Below are 21,816 nucleotides of genomic sequence, written 5' to 3' on the forward strand. Positions count from 1 at the left end.
GAATGTACTCTGTTTTAAAGTTCACCTAAGAAGGTGCTTTTTCCAACATTTGTAAAACATATCGAATCTTGTTCCTATGAACTTTTCTTATTGTCAGTACTTAGAGTAGTTATAATGTTTAAAATCAAAGAGTACCTCTATCTCAGATTCAGATATAGTCCTGTTTTCTTTCCTGCCTTTTCCACATTTTACAATTTCTCCAGTAATTTTGACAGTTAAGCCAAACTGATCTTCTGAGACTGTGAATCATGAAATTTTCACATATTTTCTAATTACTAAATGATGAGATGGATATGATACCAGAGAGGTTTAAAATGATGAGCTAAATTGAGAAAATATGATTTTTAGCAAACCACAGTAGGTTAGAGGAAAGAGTAATTAAAATGTGAATTTTAACTATGGCTACGGTAAGAGAGTAAAACAAAGTTTTTACCAGCTACTTTAAGCTTTTCTACCTTGATTTCTACAGATTCCAGAACATTTTTCTTTCTATGGAAAGAACAGAGAGAGATTGGAGGATGTCCTAGAGTTTAATTTTCTATTATTTTGGTTGAATATATAATTTCAAAGATAAAGTTAAATGGATTGGTTTTAAAGAATGGTTATAGTTACTTTATGTACAGAATTACTAATTCTGCAGGGTGATTTGTAGTTTGTCTTTTGGAAGGTGTATCCATTAAGAAAACTACAATGATCAGTTACATATGGCCAATGAGATATGTCGAAAGTCTTTAAAAGACAAGTTTACAAACAACCCAGAAAATCATTCATGGGGCATGATGTCATTAAAATCTGAAATCTTAAAACCTACAGTTACATTTCATAGGCTGCACTTGGGGGCAAGTTCCCCAAAACTTGCAAAAGTGTGTATTTAGTTTGGGGATTAGTTCTTGGAGCTCAAATGGTCAAACCTGTTTTCAACATTCCTGTGTCCCAGACTTTAATGAATATTCTTTTCTGGGCAACAAAATTCCATGGCAGCAACACGTTTTTATTATATTTTCTATAGTAACACATTTACCCAGGACCCACGGTAATATCATCCACTCGACGATGGTTGGTGGTGGACCTTGCCTGTTCAAGTCTGACCTGTCGATGTGCTGAGAGGCAAGCAGCAGCAGGAACAAAAAAGTCAAATAGGACGCTGTATGGCAGATGAACTTGATAAAGGGCTTTCTGATGAAAAGTCCCAGTGGGCTTTTAGGAGCTATAAGATAGCACACAGAGAAGACGGGAAAAAGGAGTCCTATTATGAAACACGTCACCATCTTCACTGCCCAGTGTCGTCTCCTCCAGCCCGGGAACTCATCATACCAGCGAGATGCAAGCAGTTGTTGACAGTTGGGCTGAGCAACAAACTACACAGAAAGGAAAGGAAAAGCAAGAGTCAGTGTCACATATGGTGGATTCAGTTCATCAGTAAGACCACAGATTTATCTTTAAAGCCAGAAGTTCTGCTTTAAATAATTTTATGTTGGGTGCCTGGCTGGCTCAGTTGGTAGAGCAAATGATTCTTGATTGTGGGGTTGTGAGTTTGAGCCCCACCTTGGGGGCAGAGATCACTTAAAAATAAAATTTCTTAAAAATTAATAATTTTATATTTAAATAATCATTAAGTCCTTTAACTCATTCTGTGAATAAAGCCTCTTTATGTAATATTTTATACCCAAGGCATAGTGCTATGGGCTTAGTCAGATGTGACAGAAATCATGGTTGTACAGATGTAAAAATACAGATGGAGAACAAGAATAGTCATAGGACACACTGATGAGTGAGCAAAGTTGTGTACAAAGGCATACACACACACACACACATATATATATGTACATATATATGATATATATATGGCGCAAGAAAAGATGTCAATAGTGCTTGTTTCTTAGTTTACTGGTTGTTTTCTGGTTATGACATTATACTAGATTTCATTTTTATATTTGTGAATACTTTTAACATTTTCTATGATAAATACTATCTTTTTATCTTCAGAAAAAGTAATTATACTTTTAATTGGGTTGAGACATTAAGAAAAACATACATGAAAGCATATTAGGATTACCAGAATGTAAATCATCGTAGTTGAATTTGGTGGAAATAAAACCTATACTTGCCTAAGTATAATCAATTACCATATACCAAACATTTCACAAACATAGCATTGTTTTATCTTGCCAACCTTTTGGGGATATAACATAGACCTTACTCTCTTTTAAGGATGAGGATACAGGGTGTTATAAGAGGTCGGTAAATTTATTTAAGGGTACATATCTAGTAAGTGATAAAACATTTGAGTAACTGGTCCGGGATTTTTTTTTTTTCTGCACACTACATTTCTCACTGGGACTGACAGGTAGGCATTAATATAAATTCAGAGGGAATTATTTCTTCCAGATGGAATGGTCCAAGAATGCTGCCCAGTGGATCTGGCTTTGAAGGGGCAGATTTGTATAAGCAGAGAGGAGAAGGGGAAGGCAATTAAAGGCAAGGTATGGGGAGAGAGAGAACATACTCTGGGAAGAAGTGTTTAAGGGATGCCCCGTGGGCACTGTTGACTGAAGGAGAAGCTTTAGTGTCTTGTAAGGGACTTGGAGAAGTTCCTTTGATATTCTTTTTCGTCTTCGGTTTTAGCCTGTATAGATCTCCTTGAGACAAGACTTGCCCTTACTCTTTTTTGGTGGTAAGCAAGCAAAAAATCCCTGGGTTCACATAATCCCATGATTATCACAAACTAAAAGCTCTTTGAGAGTGAAAGGAGAGAAAGGATGATTGACTAAAAGAGAAATTCAGTAGTTGAGATGTGCAAACATATCAGCTGGACATGAAATGATTTTTCATGCAACTGTTTCTCATCACCTTGTCTTGGATACTCTACTCATCAAAGGGCACAGAGGGCAAAAAATATGTAATAAATCAAATTTATAATAATGTGCTTAGTAAATATAGATAAAATAGAACTGTGTTTCATCAAGACTTAGATCATGAGGGCTGTCTTCATTACTTTGAAAGTAATTAGTAAAATCAAATTTTATAACCCAAAGAATAGCTTTTCTTAACACAGTCCTTGCCTATTATTCTGGTCAAAGTCAGGCATCTGGAAGTCAAAATAGAGTTCTTGCTGATATATATGCAGAGTAATGGCAAAGAATGGTAAGTCGTTAACAAGCTCTGTCCTTTTTAAGAGTTGTCCCTCCAGCACATACAGGATCCTTCCCACCAGGGTTCTATAAACAAATCAGTCTTTCATCTTCTTTCTATTTTTTTTTCATATAAAACATTTCTCATACTGTTAGAATTCAGCACAACTGAAAGACCTTAATAAAAGGGAGTTAAACTTCCAGAAAATGCAAGATTTAACAAGCAGTTGCTAGAATATCTCATTAATCCTCACACACTGAAGAAACACTATAAGGGACCAAGTATGAATGATATATTTAATACATGCAGGAAAAGTGAAAGAAAGGTACGTACTTTGTTCAAGATGATCTGGGTGAATACTAGGACTTATAACCTCTGCCCTTCTTGGCCAAAATCTCATTATAGCATGGGACACCCCAGGAAAGTTGAGCAAATAGCTTTATTAGGAACAATTAAGGTTTTCTCAGATAAATGTTTCTGTTGCCTAATACACATGTATAGACTGTGTTAAATTATCCAGAAGAAGCAAACTATTTAGTCCTTCTAGGAACACCTGCATTGCCAAGCAGTAGGTTAGCCTTCGTTCTTACTAATAATTTTTTTCTTAAAAGGTTTTTTTTTAAATTATTGTAAACTATACATCTGTGCTTAATTAATGAACAGTGTACACAATTTTCTTCTAGACACAGACACAATGAAACTTATACAGACCTAAAGAATAGAAATAGGATTATAAGAAGAGCAGGGGTGAGTGTACATAATATACAAGTTTCCCCAAATTTGGATATTCTTTGACTACAAGTTTGTTCTAATCATAGGATTAAAATAAACCAAAAAGTATTCCTAAGACTCACTGTAAATCTAAATGCCCTCACAATGGTTTTACATCCTCCTTCTACTACACCTGTTCACTACATGTCTACACCCGCATTTTCCATGAAAAAAAAAAAAATGGGTTTCATGGTTAAATTAGTTACCAAAATAAGAATTAAACTTCTATACTACAGGGTTTTGTAGAGTCTTTAATTGCTAAAGTGGATTAAAACATTCCATTCTCTCATTCCTTCCTCTTTCCATTTTTCTTTTTTTCTTTCCTTCATGCTCTACTCTGTACTTCATCTCTTGTCTCCTCCTTCCTTTCTTTCTCTCATCCCCAACCCCCAGCCTCTTGGTTTATTTGGCTTATTTAGAGAGACACAGCTTTACCCCAACTCCCTCTGAAAGACACCCTCAGAGAGGGCCATCCTATCTCTCACACCTGCCACTGGCCCATTCCAGCAAAGCCCTTTCCAGATGGGCCTTCACATTGCCTGCAGCATGCCGGGAGCCCAGAGCCTCTGCCTCTTCTGCTTCATCTTTCTACTGCACATTGAGTCACAGGAACACCCTTCCCAGGACTGGGGGAAGTAGGGTATCTCTTCAGGCAACACTCTTTTCTCCCTACAGCTATTGGCCAATTCTAGCACGACTACAGCCATCCCATTAAAATTCATATTAAAACATTAGGAACATTCAAATTCACATTGGTGCCGTGCATTTATAAAAGACACTAGAAGAAAAAAAGGAAAAATTTCCTATCCCTCTCTTTCAGTAACCTTTAAAAGAATTTCAAAAGCCCATTCTCATGATTATTTATCAAATCCTTGAGTCATGGAATTTGATATATTGAAGAAACTGTAAAGATTACTGAAATCTAATTTTTACAAATAAAGAGAAATCTGGTATGAATGATTTTAAAACAACTACTCAAAATACTAAAGCAATCAACAAATCAACACCATAAAGGAAACAAACAAAAATGATGAAAGAGGATAAAGAAAGACTTACTTTTACCACAAAGTAAAAAGAAACAAACAAACAAACAAACAAACAAAAAATACCCCAAACTCAAAACCAGACAGACCAAGAAGCCTCACTACTACATGGGCAGGTATTAAATATTAATTGGATATGAATGTAATAAACAGAAGAGAGTTCCAAAATTAATGAAGCCCTAGTAATTAAAATGACTATAGATTTACTTGGTATTTGTCTCAGTGTTTGTATTTTATCTTTTCAGTTTTGAAGTACTTTTTATAGCTTAAAAATTTGTATCCAAAGTTCAGACTGCAGTCATAATCTCTATAGGAGCAAAATCGAGATTCTGGAACAGCCAACCTGGCTACTTTATGCATCTTGAGTAAGTGGGATAGTTACATGAGAGTTGAGAATTGACTTGAGTCTCAAGAGAATTGAAACTTTTGAGGTGAATGTATTATAGTGATTTACATACAGACAATCTGATTTCTTTGCTTAAAAAGGACCACAGTTTCCTCTGGGTCTTACTGTTTATTTCTGAGCAATTAAAAAATAATCTATATCCTTTGGGGTTTTATTTCCTCTGCCCAGGAATGCTTTTCAGCAGCTCATTTTGTAATGTTGATAGCAAGGTTTAAGGATTATTGGTAGGCAAGGAGCTTTAGGGAATTATTTTGTCCATAACTAAAAACCACTTCTTCAACTTCAATCCCAAATTTCCTTCGTAGTTCCCAAGGCCCTTTAACCACGTGAGTCTCTCCCTGTTTCTTAGAGATAGCTTTAGCCGTGTTCCTCATTAAAACAATGCTGGTCTCCTGGAGCACAGTCATACTATGTAACTGCTCAGACGCTGCTACTTTGTTAATCAAACATCATTTTCACCTTGTCCTCCCTACTTTAATTAAACCAATAGCATCATCTATGAGTTGGACATTGGCTAGATAAGTGGGGAGAGGACCAAGATCTGTTAAGAACCAGATATATCTGTCTTCTAGGAACTCAACATACGTTGGGGACTGATCGTGTGACCAGTCCTCCAGTTTTTCTAATATTTTCTATTTTTCTATTTTTTGCGTTCCTCACTTAAGGTCAGTCTTCTTACTGAGGTTATAAACAGGCAAATTTAGTTCAGTGAAGATGCCTTAGCTGTCATATGCACAGAAGTCACACACCTGGCACATATTCTCTGGTCCAGATTAGTGTAATTTAACAGGACATCATATGATGTGCTAAAAAAGAGGTAGAGTATAGGAGGGATTGTGCCCAACATGAAGTAATCCGAGAAAACTGAATACAGGAACAGGATTTGCTAGTTAATTCTGAAGTAACAGGTAGAATTTTGATAGGCACAGCAGTAGGTGGATGTGTTTTAATTTAGATTTAGAGACTATCATCTTAAAAGCTTCAGGATGGAGACAGGTATGTTCAGATGAGCTATCCCTTGAGCTAGAAGGTCAGCATCAATGGTGAATATACCAGTGACACAGTGTGAAGGGAAACTGCAGTCATATTTTGAGACGTCAGTGAAAATGTTTATTGAGGCAATGCTTGAGTCTAGATCCTTGCTGCTCAGTGTGGGCTGAGGCCAGTGGCACTGGTTTCAACTGGAAGCTCATCAGCTATGCAAAATGTTAGGTCCCACTCAGGACTTGCTGAATAAGATCGACATTTGACAGTGTGCTTCCTATGAATGTTAACATTTGATAAACACTGGCTGAAAGGATTTTATGTCTAACGAAGTTTTATTTAGCTCTGTTGTATCTGATAAATGCTTCCAGAGTAGTTTTAATTCAATGTAAATATACATTTGAACACTTACGAATCTCAAGAGCAAATCTGTTTGTGAGGGAGTAGGGGTACTCGGGTGTGTGGTGTGTATTTGTGTGCAGGAGTTTGCTTTCAGCTCAATCCAGCTACGAGTGGTATGAGAACTTGGGTGAGGGGAACCAGCCACAGAGTGGGGCATTCTCAAAACTGAGTAAGCAACAGGGTTGCCTGGAGGCTTGGTACAAACCATGTTCCTGGGCCCCACCTCGGTATTTCTGATTCAGTAGGTTCAAGGTGAAGCCCTGAACTTTGCATTTCTACCAAGTTGCCACGTGATGCTGCTGTTGGGGATGCAGAGACAAATGATAAGAACCACTGTTTTACAGAACAACACTTTTTAAATAACATAGGATAGTCTTCCAGTTTTTCCAACTTTTTCTATTTTTCTAATTTTTTCTTTCCTTACCTAAGTCAATCCTCTTATTGAGGTTATGAACAGGCAAATTTAGTTCATGAAGATGTCTTTGCTGTCAGATGCATAGAAGTTACACATCTAGCACATATTCTGTGGTACAGATTGGTGTAATATCTAATTACAGGAATAAACACAAAAATATTAAGAGTCATCCCCATCAAGTCACTGAACTGTAGTGCAGACAGAACAGCTGAACACAGTGCAGTGGTAGCCAGAGGATAACAGCTGACTAATTCACCATATAAATGCCTGGAAAGACCTAGACCAGCGTGAAACAGACTGGGATACAATGAATAGGAGAGACATGAGTAGATTTAAGAACCTGGATCAGAAAAGGAGAAAAAAAATTCTCATACCTAGTTTCTGACAGATCTTTACCCTACGCATCACCATCATGACCTTACAGTAAAATGACAAATCATATTGTCTCTATATAATATATTTGGATGTTGTAGAGATTAAGAAGATACAAGCCTTGGAACAGCCCACTGGGATCTGAATCCTGATCTGCTGTTTCCTGATTGTGCGAATGTTAATAAATTATTAAATTTTCAATGTGATTTTTTCCCTGATATGTAGGGATAATAGAAACACTTACCATATAAGGTTATTATAAAATTAATTGAACTAGTACATGAAGAATACAGCAGTTCCTAGATGATACTTATGTTCAATAAGTGCTAGGCATTACTATTATTGTATATACACACATATATTTACATGCACAAGAATATGTGTATACACACATATGTCCATATACATACACAGTTACATAGTCGTCTTTTTAATTTTTTTTTCCAACGTTTATTTATTTTTTGGGGGACAGAGAGAGACAGAGCATGAACGGGGGAGGGGCAGAGAGAGAGGGAGACACAGAATCGGAAACAGGCTCCAAGCTCTGAGCCATCAGCCCAGAGCCTGACGCGGGGCTTGAACTCACGGACCGCGAGATCGTGACCTGGCTGAAGTCGGACGCTTAACCGACTGCGCCACCCAGGCGCCCCCATAGTCGTCTTTAAAAAAAAAAATGTTTATTTATCTTGAGAGAGAAAGAGAATAAGAGTGAGTAGGGGAGGGGCTGAGAGGGAGGTAGAGACAGAATCCTAAGCAGGTTCCACATTGTCAGCGTGGAGCCTGACATGGGGCTTGACCTCACAAACTGTGAGATCATGACCTGAGCTGAAATTGAGTTGGACACTCAACTGACTGAGCCACCTGGGTGCCCCACAGTTATCCATGGTTTTATACTAAAATATATAATACTTATTCATTTTCTGAATTTTACAGAGTATTGCTGTTATGTCAGTTGATATATATATTTACATATTATATAACCTCATTTTAATTAATGGAATGTCACAAAATAGGGGATTAGTTTTAAAAGATTCTATAGGGAACTTACTTTAAGGAGATGGTAATAATTATTCAAGCATAAGGTAATACCAATACGGTAAATAGTTGACTGAGTTTTTATTAGACTCATTAAAAGGTAAAAAATCAGTGAAGATTCAATCATATCTGAGAAGGAATTGGCAAAAAAGCTTGAGATAAGCCAAGAAGACTGATTAGAGTCTGTTCTCTGCAAACTTATTGACCAACAAACCCCTTGACTCTGTCAAGTTCAAAGAATCTCCCATCTAGTCATCAAATCACCTGATTACTCTCCTTGGACTTAAATGTCAAATTCATATTTGCAAATTGGGACTCAAGGAGTAGCTCAAAGCACATTTCTAGGGCATCAGTTCTGATGTCTCCACATCCAGAAGGGAAGATGACAACTGAACTCCATCTGATCGTGTTGGCGAGGCAGGGGCAGGATTTAACTTCTTACATCATTTCTGGGCCTAAATTCAAAATTGGTTTGGCAACTGAGCTGGGATATGAGTGGGCAGTAATGGGAAGTTGAAAATGCAGAGGCAAAAGGAATAAGGTAGGAGGTGATAAAGCCAATGTTGAATACATTAAATTATTGAACATGGCAAATAAACAAAACCCAATATAGGTAATGGGAAGGTAGAGTTAATAGATATTGTTCTCTGAAAATCACAAAGGGCAGCATTTGGTAGAAATTCCCTATCTATCCATCAATACCTCTCTTCAAGATATATGTGAAAGACTTTTAAACTGTCATGGAAGGTAGATGAAAAACTGCCAGTTATTTCTAGGTGGCTACCTAGAAGTTTTCTTAAAAAATGGAGAGAGGCGTGGAGGTAGACAATTATACAGTTTTGAAGAAACCACCATTTGACTCTGGCTCATGTAGGGGAATAGGAGGTGAGAACGGTAGATGGAAAATGGAAGCAGGTTTGGTCCTGATCCCAGCCAGCCAGTTCCCACCTCTGGGCCAGTTCCCACCTCTGATGAGCCACCAACAGTTTCTGCTCTGAGAAGCAGCACAAAGGGTGCTCCACTTTTACTCAGAAACTCCCAGGGAGACTTTTACTGAGGACCAAAATCTGTTCCCCTCTCTTCCATTGGAACAAGAATCCAGAAGGGAAAAAAGAGACACAATGGGAATGAATACTAGTTATCCTTATGAGATGAAACAGTATGGTTCCTTTTTTCCTCCTTCCCTTCCCTTTTAATGTAACATCAAACATATATTTCTGAGAAAATTAAATTGTACAAGACCCTGCACAATAGGGTGTTCTTTATACCTTCTTTTCAGAAACAACGGTTGACACCATAGAGCACAGTCCCTCCTCTACTCTGCCAATTTATACTCATAAATGATATAAGTGTAGAGTTATATTTGTTTCAAATGTGTTAGATCCTATAAGCAGATAAGTTTTTCACTCTAGTCTCAAGGTCAAGAATAAAGTCATTTCCTTTATGCTCACTAATCTCTTTTCCTGCCACTGAACTCCTTTCTGCCTCCCTGACAACAGCTCCTCAGACTATCTCGGCTAACACATTTCCTGGGCTAAAAATAACACTCAGTTGTTAATTATCTGTTTATTGAGGTTGGAATGAATTTAACTAGTCTACAATGGGGAAAGGAAGGCTATGTGTTTTGGAAACAGCAGAGCCCACACAGTAACTGACCAGCCGGCACTTTCTGCTCCAACGTGTAGGACAACAGAGGGGAGAACTGAACATAAACAGCACATAAAAGCGCCAGAGAAGAAAACAGTTTCATGTGCCTCAGCCAGTCTCTGACATTACTCTCTAAAGCTGAGAAGAATATGGATAAAGTGTTTGTTCCAGAGGAATTATTCCTTGGTATCCTTTTTCATTCCTTCTCCCTCTCTCTCCTCCCTCCTCTCATTGTCACCCACGTGTTTGTCTGCAAAGTTCCTTTCATGCTGCCCTCCTCTCCATCCCCTCTGCCCTATCTCTAACCTGGTTCTTAATTTCTCTCAATGATTATTAACTAATGGGCTTCCCTCTCTCTCTCTTTTGAAATGACTGAAATTATGTTCTTAAAAGTGAGATTATCATTTTCTGGATTTCTATTTCCCATGAGTGCAAGCGTTGCTCGTTCACATCCTGGTCTGGGTAGCCTTATGGTAACTCTCTGAGTTAATGCACATCTCAGTCAGTACAGATAGATCATGAAGCATCTATGAAGAATGACCTGAAAACAAGGAATAAACTGTTATATAAGAGGAAATTAGTTACTGAAAACTTAGACCTGTAACCATCGTTAGGAATTCTTCAAAGGAACTCAACCTGCAACCCAAAGGAAATGAGGGCACATAAGAATGTTACTGATTTTTCTAACCCAGGGTACTTCTAGCCTTGTGAATATTAAAAGTTTTTGCATATAAACTAGATCTTCAGGTGATTCCTAAGGCTTAATTAAAATAGAGTTGCTCATTGTATTAGTTTCCTAGGACTGCCATAACAAAGTACCACAAACTGGGTGGCTTAAAGTAATAGAATTTATTAGCTCACAGTCTAGAGGCTTAAAGTCCAAAATCAGCATGTTAAGAAGAAAGCTGTACTCCCTCTAAGACTTTGGGTGGAATCCTTCCTTGTCTTTTCCTACCCCCTAGAAGTGGCCTTGGCATTCCTTGCCTTGCAGTTGGATTATTCCAATCTCTGTCTCTCTCGTCACATAGCTGTGTGCCTCACTCCACATCCTCTGCTCTGTTCTTATAATGACATGAGTCCTATTGGATTAAAGGCCTATCTTACTCCAATATGACCTCATCTTAACTAATTTCATCTGCTAGAACTCTTTTCTGAAAATGATCAAATTCTTAGGTACTTGGGGTTAGTATCCTAACACATCATTTTTTTTGAGGGGGGACATAATTTAGACTATAATATTCCCAGTTCCTCATTTTCTCAGAGTTGCCTATCATATAGCTTTTGGTTCTATAGCTTATATAAAAATGGCTCTTTTAAGTGCTCCAAATACTTTTCAAATCCATAAATAATATTTCAGAACTCTGTCTTCCACTCTATGTTCAATTTGCCTCCCTCTCCTATTTTTCTACTTCTTTATTTTCTCACCATGATTGATAATAAATGACAACGACTAATAAGGAATTAAGAAGAGTAATTATCAATAACATTATGACGTGAGGGAACTCTACATGCAGGCAGCCAGCTGTCCTTATGATGCAAGTTTAAGATTGTCTGTAAACAAAAAGATAAAACCATCTCCTGTAACAGTCTGCTACTATAATTAAACTTTCTACCTAAGGGCTTTCTGGTGATGTGCGTATTTTAACTGGCATAAAATATTACGATGCTTAGGCAAGCAAGGCATTAAGCATATACACCAGAGTTACCTAGCTGAAATAGTCACACGATGGGATAAAAAACAACAACAACAACAACAACAACAACAACAACAACAACAAAAACTAACAAAAAACCAAAAACCAAAAACCAGAGCTTTGGTGGCTGGAAAAATGAGAGACATGAAATGTTGATCTGGATCAGTACTATACCCCTAGTGAAGAACTCTAAGGACTCAGGGAGAAACATATAGATGCTGATTATTTGAGAGAAGACATCTGAGATTAGGTATAAAATAGAACTCTCCAACATAAGAAAAACTTTACCTACGTTTTGCCTGGTTTGATCATATTCCTAATCTTAAATTACCAGCAATTTTTTTTCTATTAGAAAATTGCCATTTGAAAGTCACAGAGATATGTGTAACTCAATGAGTTCATAATCAATTATTTGGGGCTACAACATTGCTTATCCACCTGCATGCACAGCATTGATGAACCTCTCTCTGTCTGCTCGTGGCCGAAGTTAAGATTTGGGGAGCTCCTGGCATCAAAAAACTATGTTGTTTATCTCCAATTCCTTGTGACCATATGCAATTCAACTATCCAGGTACAATAACAAGAAAACAAACAATCTAACTTAAAAAAAAGCCCTGAGATTTGAACAAACACCATCAAAAGATATACTGGTGGCAAATAAGGACATGAAAGATGCTTCATACCTCTGTAATCAGGGAAATGTAAAATAAAACCACAGCAAAATAACACTACACACCTATTGGAATGGCTAAAATAAAAAAGATAAACCACGATATGGGTTGGTAGGAATTTGGAGAAACTGGAACTCTCATATGTTAACCATCAAAATGTAACCAGCTTTGGAAAACAATTTACAATTTAAAAAAATTTGAACCTACGTTTACCATGTGATGAACTCATTCCAATCTCAGGCATTTATCCAAAAGAAAAGAAGGCATCTGTCCATACAAAGACTTGCATACAAATGTCATAGTAGTTTCGTTTGTAATAGCCAAAAACAAAAACGGTTCAAATATCCATGGACTCCTGGATGGATAAACAAAATGTGGCATGACCATACTATGGAAGAATACTCAGCAATAAAAAGGAAGGAACCATTGTTGTGCACACACAGTTGAATCTCAAAATAAGTATGTCGAATGAAAAGCTGGAGGAAAAAAAAAGCACATATGATATAATTAAATGTATATAAACTCCAGAAAATGCAAACTAATTTACTGTGACAGAAAGTTGATCAGCAGTTGCCCGAGAAGAGGCAGAGAAAAATTATAAAAGGGCAAAAGGCAACTTGTGGGGTAACAGATATTTTCACACAATATGTACCCATGTAAGAAAAACTTGTCCAAGTATTCACTTTAAGCATTTGCAGTTTCTTGCATGTCAATTTTACCTCAGCAAAGTTGTTTAAAATGTCTGTCCCTATTTTGCTGAGGCCACAAGCACATTCAGAATGATCCACCTCCCAGCTGTTACTAGGCCTATCAAGCCGGCTTCTTTCTCTTGTAATTATCTCCTTGGTTCGTTTCAATACCACTCCTTCATTCAGATTGTCATAATATATTATCATAACATCAGATGTCATTATTTCAGGCTTAAACTAGGAAAATTAGCCCGTTTTCTGCCCATGGCTATCAGCCTCTGAGGGCTCCTTCTAACCTTTGCACCAGACTGCTGAGAAGATCCTCACAAATAGCAAATGGAACTGTGTCTCCTTCTCTTTTAATACTCTGCACTGCTATTTCACAGTCTCCAGGAAAAAGCCCTATGGCCCCTGTCCCCTTTCCCTCAGCTTGCATAGTTATACTTCCGACATACGAACCGTTCATGCTCCGACCGGGTCTGGATCTTTCTGATGATTGTAGGTTTGCATATGCTGTTGCTTTGTCTGGGACTGTGTATCTCCCATTTCTTCATAGTGAAGATTGGTCCTCCAACCCAGCTGCTGATTCTCCTGGCCACTCCTACAGTCAATTGCCCTTTTTTCACTCAGTGCTGATATTGTACCTTGAACAGTCATTTACGGTTGCACTTATTATCTCCTGCATTTTACTTATGGGTTGTAGTGAGATACCTGAGAAGGGGCTGTTAATTTTCATCACATAATCTCTAGCCCCAGTACTAGATGTGAGATGTCAATGAATGTCTACTCAATGGAATTAAATGCTGAACATGGTTCAAGGCTTAGGGGTCCATCTAATCAGGCACTAACCACTCATGTAAGTTCCAAAAAAAGGCCTGGCTGAAGGCCTGAACCTCAACATTAAGGAGGAGGATCCTTTACACTCTGGAGCTTTTTTCCAGGAGTTACAAAGTTAGCAGCTTCTCCTTCTTCATGTAACATGAACTAGTCTGGGGAACTTCTTCGGGGATCCACTGTGTTGCTTGATTGTAGGGTGAGAAGGTTGCTTTAGTCCAGATTAAATGTCAAGTTTAGCAGCTATTGAAGATTTTCCTTGGAAAATTCATTCTTACAAGGAACACGGAGGCAGCGGATTTCAAATTCATTTCAAAGAAATGTGGCTCAATTCCAAGAGAATCAATTGAAAGAGGGGCAAGGTCTGGATGTAGCAACCATGGTCTTCAGCACTCTTTAATGCTCTTGAGACTGTTTTAAAAGAGGATAATAACGATCTTCTTTCCCTACCTTGCTCTTTTGTGTAATTGGAGACATGCATCTCTGATGAAGAATGTTAAAAAAAAAAAAAGATTGGGGCACCTGGGTGGCTCAGTGGGTTGAGCATCTGACTTTAGCTCAGGTCATGATCTCGCTATTCGTGAGTTCAAGCCCCGCATCGGGCTCTGTGTTCACAGCTCAGAGCCTGGAGCCTGCTTTAGAGTCTATGTCTCCCTCTCTCTTGGCCCCTCTCCTGTTCTCACTCTGTCTGTCTCTCAAAAATAAACAAATGTTAAAAAAACTAAAATGAAAAGATAAACCAATCGCAAGAAATTGTTTCCTTGTATATAAAACTATTGATGATGTACAAACTTTGGGAAGAAAATACCAATTTTGGACTCTGGTACAAGAAAACATTAAAGTTAAAAATGCATGCCAATGAACTATGAATGTTTTTAAAAACATTTATTAACATTTATTCATCTTTGAGAGACAGAGAGAGACAGAGCATGAGCGGGGAAGGGGCAGAGAGAGAGGGAGACACAGAATCCGAAGCAGGCTCCAGGCTCTGAGCTGTCAGCACAGAGCCCTATGTGGGGCTTGAGCTCATGAACTGCGAAATCATGTCCTGATCAGAAGTTGGACGCTCAACTGACTGAGCCACCCAGGCGCCTCTAGAAATATTTTTTAAATCACTTTTAGTTTCTACACAGTGGATAAGTATTGTTCACTATTCATAAAATTGAAACACTCTAAAAGTAGTTTCAAAGTTTTCTCTTATGCGATTATGAACATACATTACACCACATATATTGATAAGTTTAAGCAAATTGTATTTTTAATTCTCAATAATCAGTGTCACTCAGTTCCAAAAGGCAAATACATCCCCAAATTCCATTTCATCCAGTTATAAGCTTCTGTAATATAATCTGCATATTAGGGATTGTCTCTAAAAGATTTTCAGTACTTTATTTATTAATTATTTTTTTATTAACTATATTCCCTATGCTGTACATTGTATCCCATGTCTTACTTCTTTATAACTGGAAATCTGTACCTTTTAATCCCCTTTTTCTATTTTGCCCATTCCCCCACTCCTTCCCCTCTGGCAACCACCAGGTTGTGCTCTGTATTTATAAGTCTGTTTCTATTTTGTTTTGTTTATTCATTTGTTTTGTTTTATAGATCCCACATATAAGTGAAATCATATGGAATTTGTCTTTCTCTGCTTGACATTTCACAAGTAGTAATCGTTAAATATCACAAAATGTGAACATAGTGTTTAGGAGTTAGTTATGCGTGCATAATCTGACTATAAAATTCAAGGCAAATTTTGTAATAAGCCTAGCTTGTAGAAGGGATTCAGTGTCAATTAAGTGTCCTATGTCAGCACCAGTATCCATTCCAACCTTCCCTCCACCAAGACAGTATGATTCGGGCAGTCCTATGGACAGTAATCCAATAACTCTCAATCCTGCTCCCCTGGAATATCCAAAATTACATATCTGCTTTCCTAGCAGCAGAACCAGACTGCCCCTCTAGAACTGCTTACATTAAACTGGGAATGGGCTGATTATGAAATGAAAGAATTCATACAAAATTACAGCTAATTGGATTCACCTTAATCTTTCATTTGCGTTTAGGAAATGATAAAAGATAACGAATGGCAGCAATTTAGGTCCCAGGGCTGAAAGAACTGTGCCTTTCCACCCTGGCTTCTCCCCACTAGTCCTGTCTCTCCTCAGTTTCCTGATCTATACTGACTCAGGGAGGAGAAAGGGCAAGCAGTCGTCATGTCCTCAGCCTTTAATGCTGGCGCCCTCTCTATCCTAAAATAGGGATGTGATTTCTTAATTCAGACAGACAAGAGGCTTCCACACTTGATAGTAAATAGAGTCACAATCTTAGTAATAATAAAGATAATGATAATCACACACACTGGCTCTTTATTTTTGGTATCTAGACTTTCAGTAGAAATAAATAAAAGCTATGAGGAGGTTTGCAAATGCTCACGAATTTCTTTCTAAATTCTTCTCTAGTGGTAGAAAGTCCATTTGATAACAAGCAGAACCTATCTGTTTCACATCATCTGGACATATTATTGCCAACTGTGAGTAACTATTTAACCACCTCCAAACATTTATAATGCAATTTTGGTGCATAATACATATAAGAAATGTAGTCAAAATATTTACTTATATTTCTGTCACAGTAATTTTACTTTGCCCAAAACATTGCTGAAAGCTGAAGACAGTTTCAACTTTTTTCCTCTTACTAAATTCAGTTAAGACCATGATACATATTCTGGACACTTCCATAGGTACCTCATTGTCTAATCCCAGAGGAATTCAAAATCACCATTGGAATTCAAAAAGGGAATATTTTCATACCTCGTCCCAGGATTTAAGAGCAGTAAGGTTATATAAAACATATAATATTTAATTTGAAAGTCCTAATTTTCAGAATACCATTTATTTAGTTGAAAGTGAAAAAGCAGAGTCCAAAGGGTGGCAAAGAAACTTCCTTTTTCTTTCTTCTTGTAAATAAATGGCATCCAAGTGATATCTACCTTCTCAGCTTGCTGAAGAAAGGATTCTCATGTAACAAAGGGCTAGAGAAGCCTTTCTTACATAAGTTCTTGAAATTGATATATTCTCAATATTTCATTTTTATCGCAATGATCTTCTGTTGTGTCTGCACAAGTTACAAGTCTGCCCAGAGAAGGAGATGTCTTCCAACCAGAACTAAGGGCAAGACAAAATTTTCCATCCCGGGATATTGTGGAGGCAGGAATCACTGGGCAGGGAGACACAGGGAGCCTCTTTTGAGGTAGTTTTTCACAGTGTCACTGAAATATTGACCTCAAAAGGTAGCTAAAATTTTAAATATTGAGAACATTATTTGGGTTGAGGATTTGGAACATTCACTCATTATCTAAAAGATGATAATACCTTCGGATACTAAATGTCAGCATTCAGATACTGCCCAATACTTAGATTTGAAGGGAATCCAAAACATCATAAGCATCAGTCAATTCCACCAGAGAGATGTCAATAATAACAAAGTACATATCATCTTGTCCTTGTGAAATTATAGAATTAATGCATAACAAGAACATTATCGATAATCAGTAATCACTGTGGAATTGCTAGTTCAATGAGGAAGGCAAAACTTTGTATGTGAAGCAACTAGAGAATGGGAAATTATATCTTCTGTCACCATTCACCTTTCTTCCCTTCATGCAGACATTCTCATCGCCATAGTCCTCTGTCCCAAACATGCTACCTCCTCACTCGGCCACTCCAATAGCCATGCCATCTTTTTCTGCTCTGGCCAGGCTTCATCCTGAAAAAGCCTTCCAGAAACACCCTTCACAGTGGTGGGTTTTCTCTATGTGTACACATAGCAGCATCAATTATATTCCATAATATTATAGTTAACTCTTTTTTTAAAAAATATTTGTTTATTTTTGGGAGAGTGCAAGCAGGGGAGGGTTAGAGAGAGGAGGACAGATGATCCTAAGTGGCTCTGCGCTGACAGGCTGACAGCAGCAAGCTGGACACGGAGCTCAAACTCATGAACTGCAAGATCATGACCTAAGCCGAAGTCGGATGCTCAACCGACTGAGCCACCCAGGTGTCCCTATAGTTAACTCTTCATTGATACATTATCTCTGTATATCCCCTTACCTATTTGACATTATTTATCTCAGTAACTATACTGTTTTGCAGAGTTTCTGGTATGAAGAAGATTCTGGAGAAATATTTTTAGAATGAATAAGTAAATATATAAATAGCCACAGAAGAAAGACAAAATTTACCTACTGCTTTCAAAATTGTGCCTACGTTATTTTATGGCTTTAATACTGCCGTTTAGCATAGAAGAAGAGGCTGAGTCTAAACATATAGCTGAGGGCTAAAAAAAGAAGAACAAACAATAAAATATCCTTTCTAAAAGAAGTCAAAGATATATAGCACACTATATAACTGGCTTTATTAGTCTGTCCTATGAACTTGGAAGAAAATTATGTTCTCAGTAAATCAACTTGATGGTGATATAAGAAAAAAGAACTATTTACTTTAACTTTCTTGCAAATTTAAGTACTGATTTCTGACTCTTGCTGGATTATTAGATGTCTACTCTCCTGGTTTATATAAACACTGAGATAAAACACTGATCCCCAGTTTATGTATAAGACCTGAAGTAGCAATGAAATAAGTATTGACTGTGACTGTGTTAACAGGCAATGCTTGAAGAGTAAATAACCAAAAAATTCATAAAATTTTTTGGGGGGAGTGGGCTATTTAAGTTTTAGAAGTAGTTTTTTAGTTTATGTTTTTCAGGTTTTTGAGAGGGTAAGTTACTAGTTCCACCCCCAAGCAAAAGTAGTTCATACAACTTTCTCATTCCTATTTTTCAACTATGGTGGAATTAATTTATAGCTTTGGTATGGAAATTATTTGTTTTCACAGCAAAGAAAAGGACACACTTAGAAATATAAATATCAGATTAATGTTTCCTGTTTTACTATACTATTAAATGTATATAGGGGCATCTGGGTGGCTGAGTCAGTTGAACCTCCAACTCTTGATTTCGGCTCAGGTCATGATATCACAGTTGTGGGATCGAGCCTGGAGTCGGGTCTCTATGCTGGGCATAGAGTCTGCTTAAGATTCTCTGTCTCTGTCTCTCTCTGTAGATCTCTCTTTCTCTCACATGCTCCCTCTGCCCCTCCCCACTCACTCATGCTCTCTCTCTGTAAAAAAAAAAAAAAATCTCTCTGTCTCTCTGTCTCTCTCTCTCTCTCTGTACACACACACATATACTTTCTAGCTACCAATCATGTTATTTATCCCTTCTCTTATTAGAAAAATCTCAGCTGATGACTAATCTCCTTCATGGTCTTGAATTGCTCTTACCTCTAAGGTTGAGAACTGTGAGACTGAAGATATCTGGCCGTGGGTTTTATTAGTTATACATTTTCAACTCACAAGGGAGTTATCAGTACATTCAGACTGCTATAACAGAATATCATAGATAGGGGGTCTTATAAACAGCAAATATTTATTGCTCCCAGTTCTGAAAGCTGAGAAGCCACTTCTGGGCTCATAAACAGTCTTCTGACTGTAAGCTAACAGGGTAGAAAGAGTGAGGGATTTCTCTGGGGCCTCTTTTATCAGGGCACTAATCCCATTTACTAATCCCATCCTTGACCTAATCACCTGGGGAAGACCTCACCTCCAAACATCATCAGTTTGAGGATTAGGTTTCAACATATGAATTGTAGGGGTGGAGTGGAGTACAAAAGTTTAGTCTATAGCAGGAACAAAGTAAAGAAGACAAAATTTTTTTAAAAAGAAAGGTAGACCATGACTTAAAAAAATTTTTTTTTAAATGTTTATTTATTTTTGAGAAAGAGAAACAGAGCACAACCAGGGGAGGGGCAGAGAGAGAGAGAGAGGGGTGACAGAGAATCCGAAGCAGGCTCCAGGCCCTGAGGTGTAAGCACAGAGCCCAACGTGGGGCTCAAACCTACGACCTGTGAGATCATGACCTGAGCCGACTGAGTGAGCCACCCAGTGCTCCTAGACCATGACTTTTATATCAAGGTAATATATTGAGAAGTAAATTTACTGTGTCTATACAATGCTGTGAAATATGTGATTAGCTATTCTCCCTTACACCAGGAAAGATTGGTTTGATGTTTTAAGATGAGATTTCATTTAAAAATCCTCTTCACACAGAGGCTCCTGGGTGGCCCAGTTAGTTTAGCATCCACTTCAGCTCAGGTCACAATCTCACGGTTCATGAGTTCGAGCCCTGAATCAGGCTCTGTGCTGACAGCTTGGAGCCTAGAGCCTCCTTCAGATTCTGTGTCTCCCTCTCTCTCTGCTCCTCTCTCATTCATGCTCTGTCTCTGTCTCTCCCTCTCAAAAATACACATTTAAAAAATTTTTTTAAAAATCCTCTTCACACAATAACCCTAAAACCAAATCTACTATGAATGTGTGAATTCTCATGTCAATGTCACATTGAATCAGTTTAGATAAAATAACACTATAATTCTTTGTTAAAAGATACGGGTTTTTCTCCTAGAGGTTATTGCTGCCCGTCTTGCAAATCTGCTTTTGTTTGCATTGTGCAAATTCACAACTAAAGATAATTTTAACACCCTTTTAATATTTTTAAAAATTTATTTTAGAAACAACATGAATGGCAGGAGGTAGGCAGAGAGAGAGAGAGAGCAAGAGAGAGAACCCTAAGCATGCTCAGCACGACTCGGGGCTCAATGACTGGGATTATGACCTGAGCAGAAATCAAGAGTTGGATGCTCAACCAACTAAGCCACCCAGTTGCCCCGGAATATCTTTTTAAATGAATGGTCATAGTAATAGCTATTTCCAAAGGAAGAACCTCTTTGCAGCGCATTCGTAGGGCTTACTGTGCAGGGAATTGTACTTTGAAAATGTAGGTGTGATAAAAATGTGTCCGTGACAATCTAATTATAACTTTATTTGAGTTGAAATAATGGATTAATTGGTTATGGAATAAACAAATCTCTGATTCTAGCTTAAAAATTCCTAAATTCTATAACCTTTAAGGTTTTTTTCTTCCCACCCTGAGGCTTAAGTTCCTAAAATTTATGGATCACCCAAATGTCGACAGAGTCCACATTGATTATTTTTCCTACCATTCAAGATATGAGTCTCACAGTAAGATGTAACTGACACATTTAAGAGAGAAATTGGTAGTTTATGAAGATGTTTAAACTTCTTTGATATAGTAGCTTCTTTAATACAGTAGCTTTCTGTATTTCTTTGCATTTGTTTCACATTAAATGCTCGACTTGTTTAGCTTGCCCAGTGAGTGTAGACATCAACTTTCCTCAGTGTAATGCGATGCTGCCCCATGAAATATAATGGAAACATATGTATAATTTTAAATTTTCTAATAGACACATTTTTAAAAAGAGAAAAAAAACAGGTGAAATTAATCTTAATAATAGATTTAATTTAATAAAACATCTGAAATTTTATTTTGAGATGAAAGCAATATAAAATTAATAAGTTTTTTTCATTATTTTTTCTTTTTCCTTTTTTTTTTTGCACCAAGACTTTTTTTTTAAGTTTATTTATTTTGAGAGAAAGAGAAGGAGAGGCAGAGGGAGAGGGATAGGAAAAGAAAGTAGAGAGAGAGAGCATCCCAAGCAGGGTCTCGAACCCATGAATTGTGAGATCATGACCTGGTCCAAAATCAAGAGTCAGAGGCTAACCAACTGAACCACCCAGGTACACCTGGAC

The 21,816-nt window shown here is 37.5% G+C and overlaps 1 protein-coding gene across 1 annotated transcript in view; it reads right to left on the reverse strand.

The window, feature by feature from the left end:
- Positions 1 to 21,816, reverse strand: part of TRPC4 (transient receptor potential cation channel subfamily C member 4) — a 199,962-nt gene that overhangs the window by 56,799 nt on the left and 121,347 nt on the right. The window contains exon 4 of the mRNA XM_043577686.1: positions 1,022 to 1,358. Within this exon, the coding sequence (XP_043433621.1) occupies positions 1,022 to 1,358 (337 nt within the window). The remainder of the gene's footprint in view (positions 1 to 1,021; positions 1,359 to 21,816) is intronic.

Source organism: Prionailurus bengalensis, chromosome A1 (assembly GCF_016509475.1).
Source record: "Prionailurus bengalensis isolate Pbe53 chromosome A1, Fcat_Pben_1.1_paternal_pri, whole genome shotgun sequence".
NCBI classification, from domain to species: Eukaryota; Metazoa; Chordata; class Mammalia; order Carnivora; family Felidae; genus Prionailurus; species Prionailurus bengalensis.